We start from the raw sequence: 10,221 nt of genomic DNA on the forward strand, positions 1-10,221 counted from the left end.
TAGGTGCCCTACCTGGCCAGCCGTGCGGGCCTGGGGTCAGTCCTCTAGCTTGCCCACCCGCAGCCCGGGTCCACGTCTGGTGCAAGCGGAGGCCGCGGAGCCCAGGCCAAGCCCCAAGCGGCGGACAGGTGAGGGCGACCCCGCCCCGCTGTCCCGCCCACCGGTGGCAGCCCCGCCCCAGCCTCCAGCCGGCACAACCTGCAGGTGAGGGCGACCGCGCGGCCCCGCCCGCCCCGGCCCCGGCCCCGCCCAGCTCCCCCAGAAGCCTCGCCCCTGTCCTGGCCGCACCCCGGCCCCCATTGGCTCCGCACGTTCTGCCCCCGGGACATCCAGCCTCAGGAGGATGCACTATGCAAGCGCTTGGGGAGGGCCCCGCGGCATTGCCGTGGCTACAGGCGCCGCCCTCCCGAGGGCCGGCTTGCGCTTCTGGGGTGACGCGCAGTCTCCAGAAGTGGGTAGCTGTCAGCTGCCATGGCGGCGTTTGCTGCTGGGGGTGGCGGCCTGGCAGCCGGCCTTGGTCTCGGGCGACGAGTTCAGTCGGCGGCCGACATCCTGTCGGGGCGGTGTCCCACAGACGGTAAACGTGCGTCCGCGCAGTCGGCGGGGCCGGTGTGCAGGGACCCGGGTGCGACCGGGGTGGGGGTGGCGGCCGGAGTGGGACCCGGGTCGGGGTGGCGGCGGTGGGGCAGGGCTGAGGCAGCGCCTTGGGCTCTCCTGCCCCTCGGGCGGTGGGGCCCCGGGGTGCGAGTCCGGGTCGCTCTGAGCTGCCGCAGCCTCCCAGAGCCCCCCGGGAAGGGCAGGCGGAGGGCCCCTCTTAAATGAAGCGGGGCCTTGCCCGGATTTCGAAGAGCCCCAGAATCAGATGTTGGAATGGGGTAGTTTATCAGCCTTGTTTATCTGTAGGGAAATTTCAGTTCCATCCAGATGTTGGTTCATTTGAGAAACCTCAGGAATAGAACACAAGGGTCAGTGCCTATCAGCAGTTATCTAGGGCTTGACTCAAAATAGACTGTGCGGGGTTTAGGGATGGGAGATGGGCCCCTTCCTCTCGGGGTTGGCAGTCTTCTGGGATTAGAGGCCCCAGCTGAGGATTACATCTTCATCTACAGTAGGGAAGGTTGTGGGAAACACTAACACAGAGAAGGGAGGGGTGTGGCGGTGGTAACTCATTACAGAAACCAGGACCCTTGCCTGGCTCTTGTGTAGGGAAGTCTTGCCTAGCATAGGGCAGCAGTTATCAAAGTGTGTCCAAGGGCCCCTGAGGTGCAAGACCATTTTTGCAGAAACGCCAGGGTGTCACCTGCCTTTTGCACACTCTTGCTCTCCCGGGTGGGGTTTTCCAGGGAAAACCTGGCCTATGATATCACAAAACGGGGATGCAGAGGCAGATAGGAGAATCCAGCTCTCACCAGTCCAAAAAGAGATTTGCAGAAATTAAAATCACTGCTATTCTTCTCACTAATGATTTTTGTTTTGAAAAAGAAACTTACTTTTTAAGAGTATTAATGATAACATGTAGTTGGTTGTTACTATTTTTAAGTGAATTCATTAACATTTTTTAAAGTTCTTCTAACACAGGAACTATTGATAGATTTAACCCAGATAAACAGCAGCCTTTTGGAGTCCTCAGTAATTGTTAAGAGTGTACAGGGGTCTGTAGACCAAGAAGGTTGAGAGCCCCTGGAGAACGGGTGCTCAGGTGCTAGTCTTAGCTGGTATTAAACGGATGCCAAGATGTCTTCTGCATCTGCTCCTGGACTCGAAGTAATTGGCCACATGGAGATGGGTGGGCAGTGCCTCCACTTACAAACCAGAAGCTGCTGAATGTGCCTGGAGTCCGGGCCATGGGCTATGGGTGTGGAGCCGGGTTTCCTGTGCAGAGGCCTGGCCCTGAAGACCCGCTCTCCTTTGCTCCCTGCCAGGTACCGTCTGTGCAGTCAACCCCCTAGAGGGCTTCAGCCTCCACAGAGACGTCTGCATCCACATCGCCTCCCTCCTGAAAACCCTGCTGAAGATGGAGGAGTCGGTACTGGTGCTACCCCCTTGGGGCCGCCTCTACCACTGGCAGAGCCCCGACATCCACCAGGTCTGGATTCCCTGGTCCGACTCCTTTGACCTCCCAAGTCTCAACAGAAACATCCCTGACATTGAGTACGAGCAGTTCATTGCAGGTGAGGTGGTGGTCATTAAACTAAGGCCAGGTGATTGTTGTTCTGGTTCTGGTGTAAATGTCAGGCCGTCTTGCTTCGGGCCTGTTGCTCTGCTTAGGGGCCCTGCTCATGTTTCCCGCACTGCAGGTGGTCTTGGTCTTTTCCACAGTTTTTCTCGGGAAATAGATCTGAAGTGTATGAGCTCTATGTCCCCTCGCCTCTGAAAATCCTGGCCTCCTGGTGAGATGGAGCGGTGACAAGGAGGCCACTGCCACAGAGGCCTTGTCCCAGCAGGACTCGCTCCCTGTGCGGCCAGGGCCGTTAGTACCTGAAGGAAAACGTGTGTGTAGCATGGGCCACGTGCTGGGGAAGATATGTAACTGCCCATCTAGTATAATTTGGTCCTGCTCAAGCTTCCCATTTTAATTTTTGTCAGAGGGAAGAGTTGAAGATTTTCTTAGAATAAAGGTATTTAGAGCTTATCATTGGGGTTTTTTTAAATTGAAATTTGGTTGATTTACAATGTTGTGTTAGTTTCAGGTATACAGCATAGTGATTCAGTTGTACATATATGTAGTCTATTCTTTTTCAGGTTCTTTTCCATTATAGGTTGCAAGACACTGAATGTTATTCCCTGTGTTCTACAGTGAATCCTTGTTTGTCTGTTGTACATATAGTAGTTTGTATCTGTTAATCCCAAACTCCTAAGTTTGTTTTCTAACTCTGTGAGTCTGTTTTTGTTTTATAAATAAGTTCATTTGTATCATTTTTTAAAATTCCACATATAAGTGATATCATATGATACTTGTCTTTGTCTGACTTATTTCACTTAGAGTGATAATCTCCAGGTCCATCCGTGTTCCTGTAAATGGCATTATTTCATTCTTTGTTACGACTGAGTAATATTCTGTTATATCTAAATACCACATCTTTATCCAGTCATCTATCAGTGGACGTTTAGGTTGCTTCTATGTCTTGGCCATTGTAAACAGTGCTGCTGGGAACACTGGGGTGCAGGTATCTTTTGGGATTGAGGTTCCCTTTGGATATATGCCCAGGAGTGGGATTGCTGGATCAAGTGATAAGTCTTTTTCTTTTTTTTTTTTTTTTTGTCTTTTGAGGAATCTCCATACTGTTTTCCACAGTGGCTGCACCAAACTACATTCCACCAACAATGTAGGAGGGTCCCCTTTTCTCCACAGCCTCTCCAGTATATATGGTTTGTGGACTTTTGAATGATGGTCCTTCTGTCTGGTGTGAGATGATAACTTATTGTAGTTTTCATTTGCATTCCTCTGATAATTGAGCGATAATGAGCATTTTTTTTTTAATATGCCTGTTGGCTATTTGTATGTCTTCGCTGGAGAATTGCTTGTTTAGTTGTTCTGCCTATTTTTGGATTTGGTCGTTTATTTTTTTCTTATTAAGTTGTATGAACTATTTGTATAGTCTAGAAATTAAGCCATGGTCAGTCTCATCTTTTGCAAATATTTCCTCCCATTCCATAGGTTGTCTTTTTGTTCTGCCTATGGTTTCCATAGCTGTGCAAAAGCTTATAAGTTTAATTAGGTCTCATTTGTTTATTTTGGCTTTTATTTCTGTTGCTTGGGTAGATTGCCCTAGGAAAATGTTCCTGAGATGTATGTCAAATAATGTTTTGCCTATGTTTTCTTGTGAGAAGTTTATAGTGTCTTGTCTTTAAGCCATTTTGAAATTGTTTCTTTTTTTTTTTTTTTTTTGCGACTCTATTGTATGCTTTCGAATTGTGGTTACCTTATTTTTCAAGTATATCAACCCATTACTATATCTGTTTCTTTTAGACTGATAATCACATAGGCTCCGACACATCCCAACAATAATGAAGAAAAAAAAGAAAGAAAGAAAATCTGTATTTTCTTGCTCCCCTCTCCCATTCCCACCTTTTTTCATTTTGATGTCCTTTTTCTTTTTTACATCTTCATGTTTATTCTCTTGTAACTCGTTATTGCATTTCCAACTATGGTTTTCCCGTTTCTGTAACATCCTGCTTCCTTTCTGTTTAGAATAGAACCTTTTAATGTCTCTGTTAGGTTCAATACTGCTGAGTTATCTCCCCTCCACCCTGCCCCCCACGCCTCTGAATCCTCAGTCCAGGAAAGCCAAACCATTCTAGCCTTCATCGGTTCTGGGAAAGCAATCTTCAGAGTGGGAAAAAAAATTGAAAAATAATATTCTGTGTGATGCTTTCTACCCTTGCCCAGAGATGAGAAACACCTGAAGGTAGAGGAAAAAACTTGGAGGTGGGGAACACAAAGTCTTTTCTCCTTTTGCTACTGAAGAAATGATTGCTTTTGTAATTAGTGATGATGCCCTTTAAATTGGTGAGATTGAGATTCCACAGCTTCAGCGCCTGTGAATAACCAGCCGGGAGAAAGCTCTCCAGGGCCCCTGCAGTGGGAAAGGCAGCCCCTCTGAGCACCTGTTGTTCTGTATTCTTACTGCCTCCACAGGGGTTTGCTAGGCACCGTGCAGGACGATGCGGTTCCCCGAGGTGGAGGACCGGGAGACCCCTGCTGGGTGGCGAGCCACAGGAGCCCATACTTGAAGGACAAAGTGAAGAGTAGTGGGGCGGGCGTAGGAACCGAGGATGGTTGAGACCCAGGATGGTGTCCTGGAGTCCAGCAGGCCAGGCTGGCGGGGCAGATGGGGCCCTGGGGCATGGGCAGTCCTTGAGGGATCTGAAGCAAAGATAGGAACCAAGAGACTGGATTCGTGTGGGGGTACGGCGCCCCCTGGATGCCGCGGGGCAGCTCAGCGAGCCCAGGAGGAGCAGGCACTTCCCCAAAGCTGGGTCGACAGGTCACAACCAACTCAGTGGGGACCGAGAGGCACTGAGTTATTTTTAACTTTTTGTTCCTCTTCCTGGAAAAGAAACTGCTGCCTTTTGAATAGCCTGTGTCGTTAGTGAGAATTAAAGACATGAAGCAAGATTGCCTCAAAAGTCATCCATTGTGTGGTTGTTAATAAGGGTCAAATGCAAACTTGAGTAGATGAAATCAAACATTCATCATAGGATTTTAAACTCCTTTAAAATAAAAATTCTTGCTGCCTTTATTCTTCATTTCAGGGTTCACTTGGTGATAATAATAGTAACCAAAGCAACAGCAAACCCTTACAGAACTCTGTCCTGCTGATCCAGGAGCTCTGTGTTCACAACAACCCAATGAGTTGGCACCACTATGAGTTCCACTTTACAGGTAAGGATGTTCATTAGTCACATGGCTAGTAAATGGCACAGCTGGGACTTGAACCCAAGCTGTCTGGCCCCAGAGCCCCCTCTCAGCCCTTCACTGCAGCTCATCACTTGGCATTCCCGACACAGGCTAGCATTAAGGAGTAGCGTGACCTTGGACAAGGCTGCTTCACCGCTTGGTCTCTATTTCCTCATCTGTAGAATGGGGGTGTGGGCAGTGAACTCTGTGAGCTCAGTGGTCACTTCCTCCAGCTCTGCTGTTCTACTGCTTTGAGTTTATTTAGTAAGTATCCAATCCCCTGCATGGCCCATCCATAGGCTGGCGCTTTGCTAGGCTCTGGGTTACGGAGAAAAGATCAGCCTGCTTCTCCGAGGAACCTGTGTCCCTCCACGGGAAGCAGCTGCGAGGCCCAGGCTCCCTCGCTGGCAGTCGGGGGCTGGGCAGGAAAGTCTGATAAGAGAAGATGGAGGCAGAGCCCCTCCGGGAACAGAGGTGGCCACACAGCTCTCAGGAGCAGGAGTGTCTGTCCAGGCTGCTGAGAGGGGGGTCCACATGAGGCCAGTAGCCCCCCCCAAACTAAGACCTCAGGACAAAGATCCAGCCATCCCTGCAGTGTCACCATAGAGCCAGTCCATCCTCATCACTGTGCCTCTGTGCTCCTTTGTCCTGGGGCCTCTCTTCCCCCTACACCCAGAAGACTCTTCTCCCTCTCTTCCCTCAGTGTCCCCTCACTTCACCCGTAGTCCCTGCTTCCTGGGCAACCATCTCTGGAGTTGACGCTTTGCCCCTCGCACCCCCCGTTTGATCAGGAGCCTGGGTTGGCCTCCTTGTGCTCACTTTCCCCGTTCAGATCATTCCTCCTCCTCTCTTGGGAGCACCTGGAAAACCCAGATCCTTTCCTAGCAGTGCCTGCCACCCTGGCCTCCCTGCTCATCTGCCTCAGTCAGGAGGACCTGGACCACCAGCTCTGTATTGCCTCACCTCCTACCATCAAGACCTCAAAGTTCATTCTCCCTCCACCACCCAGTATGGTCTTTTTAGGGTCTTCTTCTCCGTCACCCTGAGCCAGCCACCCCCCATTCCCCCTACCCCCGGGCTCATACCCGGGCGTGTCTCCACCCCAGTTCCAGCCTCTCTCCTTTAAGTGCCCACCTCTAGCTGTCCAGCTGCTTCTCCACCATCATCCCTGGCCCTCCTTCACCCTCCCTGGGGCATCAAGCGCTGACTCCTCTGCTTTCCTCCCTGTCCATGTTCCTCTTACTTCCACTTCCCCACCTTCCAGCTCTGCATCCACAGTCAGCACTCTCTTTATGACAAACAAAACTCCCTTGACCCTTGACCTTTTCAGTTCCTCACCAGGAAGACTTCCATCTCGGTTCACCCAGCTCTATTTGTTCTGAGGCTACAGGCAGCAGGCTCTCCCAGCACAGATTTCTAAGACTACAAATCAATGCCCACCTTGTTGCCACTGCCAGGCAATCCTCCAGGATTTCTCTAGTGAGCACATTTCCCCAATTATCACTCACTGGTGTCAACATTCTCTGCTCTCTGCACGCCTCTAAGCTTCCCTCTGTCTCTTCCCTGACTCCCTGCAGATGGCCTTGCCTCCTACTTCAGAGAGAATGACATGTCACTGGAAAGGAACTCGCTCACCTGCAGCAAATCTGCTCACCTCACCTTTTATCTGTCCCTCTCCCACCTGGACTCTAGCTGTAGTTGTTCTTAATTCAGTGAGTTTAGTTGACATGTATGTACACAGTTAAAAGCATAGCACACTATCGGCTGCCTTCTAGGACTTACTTTTTCAATTTAACATAGAGTGTATGATTCATCCACTTCGTTGCATGTACCTGCCGTTCATTTGTTTTAACTGATCTTAAATGTTGTGTGTGTGAAAGTAACACAAGACAAGGGTAAGCCAGGATTCAGGATGCTGGTGTTTTCCTATGAGAAGAGGCCAAGGGCAGGATAGGGAAAGAGGACACAGTATGTCACTGTCGATATTCCTGCTATGATTCTGGGTGATATGTTCATAACTCTGTCTTATAATATTAATTTTAATACATAAATACCCCTGACAGGCACCTACGATGAGAATGTGTCATGAACCAACACATACAATGGGTAAAATTACATCATTATTGTTATGTAATCTTGTTACAAAATATATTAAGCATAATCCTAATTTGTTATGTGTTATATATTATGTAGATGCATGAAATATATATTATATATATAAACACCTACATATGTATTATATGCTATCTGCTAATAAATAAACAGAACATAATATGCTAGTATATCTACTATTATGTATTATTTAATAAATAATAACATACTATATCCTGTTATATGACCTGGCACATAATCTTTAATAAAATAAGAAATATGCCACTATATATAATGGTAACTAATAAAATTAAATAAAAACGCCCGCAGCTTTTAACGCCGACACTGCTCCAGCTGTCACTGTCTTTTCTCTTCCCTTTCATGGTCGTGGTCCTCACGGTGCTATCCGTTCCCCCTTTCGTCTCCTTATCCTGAACCTTCCTCCTCCTCCCTTCGCATGCTGGCTTCTGCCCCGTGGCCCCTCTAGTCACCAGCGGCCTCTGGGGCACTGATTTCCAGGCACGGTCTCAGGCCCCAGCTCACCTGGGTGTCCGCCGCCTCTGCCACCGCTGGTGGGGGCGGGACGGGGGACAGAGTGCACCTCTTGTCCTGGAAGAGGACACAGCACAGACTCAGTGACCAGCAGCAGGTGTGGCCGGGACTTGCAGGCCTGGGGGGAGAGCCAGGCTGTCTGCATCCAGACCGGGGGCACTTGGAGTGTGAAGAAGCCCAGTCCTCACTGCCCCTGAAGTGAGGAAAACACCCTCAGGTGAATTAAAGTGCTTATGACCTAGGTCTGTTGGCTGGAAAGGACAAATGGGCCCCTAAGGGGAGGGTAGTTGATGTTCCAGGCCCCACCAAGGCCCTAAGTGCTGGCGGGGAACCAGGCTGGACGCTCCACTGGACCCAATGCCCCCTCGGGGGTGGGGCCTTTGGGAACAAGCAGGAAGCCCTCGGTCTCTGGGGGGAACGCGGCAGTGAGGGAGCATCCCTGCAGCGAGTGAAGTGAAGTCGGCCTGTGGGATCCATTTGTATGGCCACATCGAGCCTCAGCAGAAGCCACAGCAGGAGTGGATTCCTGTCTCTCCAGCTGTCATCCTCGTGTCTGAGTGCCAGGCTTCAGACCCGATCCCCTGGGGCGCTAGGACAGTTATAGACAGAGGCGGCCCGGGGAGGCCTCAAGAGGGCGGTACTGGCCTTCCTGCCGACACGATTACACGAAGATCGAACAATCCATCAATGGGAAGAAAGAACCATGGTCACATCTGGACCCCAAGCTTAGACGTGGTGTATGGGTGACATTTACCGACATTCCAGCGAGGTTCTGGCCAGAGCTAGGGGCCAGGGAAGCAAGTCGGGAGTGGCACTAAGGAGCATCGTGGTGCAGAGGCTGGACTGGGGGTCTGCAGGCTCCTCCCAGGAGGAGCCTCAGTGTTTGGGAGGTGGCTAACATGCCTGCTTCGTGTCACCAGCAAGTGATGCCACCTGTGGAAAATCAGCTATAATCCTGAGCCGGGTCAGCCCTGGGTGATGTGATAAAGGCTCTTACAAGATGGGGAGCCAGACGGATAGTGAACCAACCAACAGGCTGATGAGTTTCTGGCCTGTGTTTATTGTGCTTTCGTAGCCAAGAATGAGGAGAGAGGTGAATGGCTCACCTTGAAGATTTTAACAACTTAGGAGGGTTCCGTGTCTCACTGCATTTCAGTGTCACCCGGAGGAATTCAGGAGGTGTTTAGATCCAGTGGAGACTAACGGCCTCTTGGTTCCTCATCAAACTGGCAAACCCACCTGCCCTCTATGGCCAGACCTTGGCAAGTGCCTTCCCTTGTTCTAACAAAACCCTTTCCACCCACGCCTGTAGTAAGCTTTTATTTTTTTAATTAATGGGGATGAAGATACCTTACAGCCTCCTCAGACCTTTCCTTAGGGCTTCTGCCCTTAGACCCTGGCAATGGGGCCCACTGCCCTGGGTCCTGCACTACAGAGGGTCCCTCTGGCCCTGACACTTCCTCTGGCCACGCCCTCCATGGGGTGGAGTCAGCAGGGCTAAGGGGACACGGTCATTGGCTCCATCCCGTGCTCTGGAAATCCAGGACCCCGAATGCCCTGCCTCAGCAGCCCCTGACCCATTTCTAGTGCCTGCACCAGCTCTCCCCGGAGTTCAGATTCCCAGGACTCACAGAGAGGCCCGAGGGCAGATGTTTGTATGGAGGGTATGAGCAGAGCCCGGACGTGAAGTGTGAGTGTCCCCCTGTGCACATCCAAGGCCCCTTGTGGCAAGGGATAGACCCAGCATTGGGAAAAAAAGGGTCAGGCTAGTGATCAGAGTCTGGGAATCAGCTCTCCCCACACGCTCACTTTCTTTGCCGGACTCCCCTGTGTCTGGGAATTCTAAATTTGAACCTGGCCTTCCCCCTTATAATGAATGTATATTTGTAAAGGCAGGAGTTTAGAACCTACTGCACTTAACATGTTTACATGTATAGGATGTGAGCTCCCAGGTATGCTCTGGAACTGCACTTCCAAAGGTCCAGAACATTTATGTTGGCTCTACTGAGACTAAGTGGCAAAGACCGTCTCCAGAGAGGAGGGGCTTCTGCTTCATGCTCCAAAGTCAGGATCTTCTGAGCAGATAAAACAATGGACACTGAGACCCTCAATTGTAAATTGATTTAGAATAACGCCAAAGTGTGTATGACGTGTGTGTACACGCACGCGCAACTGGG

General features: G+C 50.4%; 1 protein-coding gene and 1 long non-coding RNA gene across 3 annotated transcripts; both read left to right on the top strand.

Moving 5' to 3' along the window:
- The first annotated feature begins 431 nt into the window (after nt 1-431).
- LOC140699196 (GDP-fucose protein O-fucosyltransferase 2-like) lies at nt 432-2,633 on the top strand. 2 transcript variants are annotated; one of them, XM_072970932.1, is made up of 2 exons: nt 432-583; nt 1,923-2,633. In XM_072970932.1, exons 1-2 carry the CDS (start codon nt 472-474, stop codon nt 2,372-2,374), a joined length of 564 nt encoding a protein of 187 aa, XP_072827033.1. In that variant the 5' UTR covers nt 432-471; the 3' UTR covers nt 2,375-2,633. The 2 variants fall into 2 exon arrangements, with proteins under 2 accessions (XP_072827033.1, XP_072827040.1); XM_072970939.1 differs by having other exon boundaries at nt 438-577.
- Nucleotides 2,634-4,646: 2,013 nt separating this feature from the next.
- On the top strand, nt 4,647-7,840 carry LOC140699225 (uncharacterized). Its single transcript, XR_012077243.1, has 2 exons — nt 4,647-5,386; nt 5,701-7,840. It is a non-coding gene; the product is annotated as an uncharacterized lncRNA (long non-coding RNA).
- The last annotated feature ends 2,381 nt before the right edge of the window (nt 7,841-10,221 follow it).

This window comes from Vicugna pacos, chromosome 1 (assembly GCF_048564905.1).
Source record: "Vicugna pacos chromosome 1, VicPac4, whole genome shotgun sequence".
Taxonomy (NCBI): Eukaryota; Metazoa; Chordata; class Mammalia; order Artiodactyla; family Camelidae; genus Vicugna; species Vicugna pacos.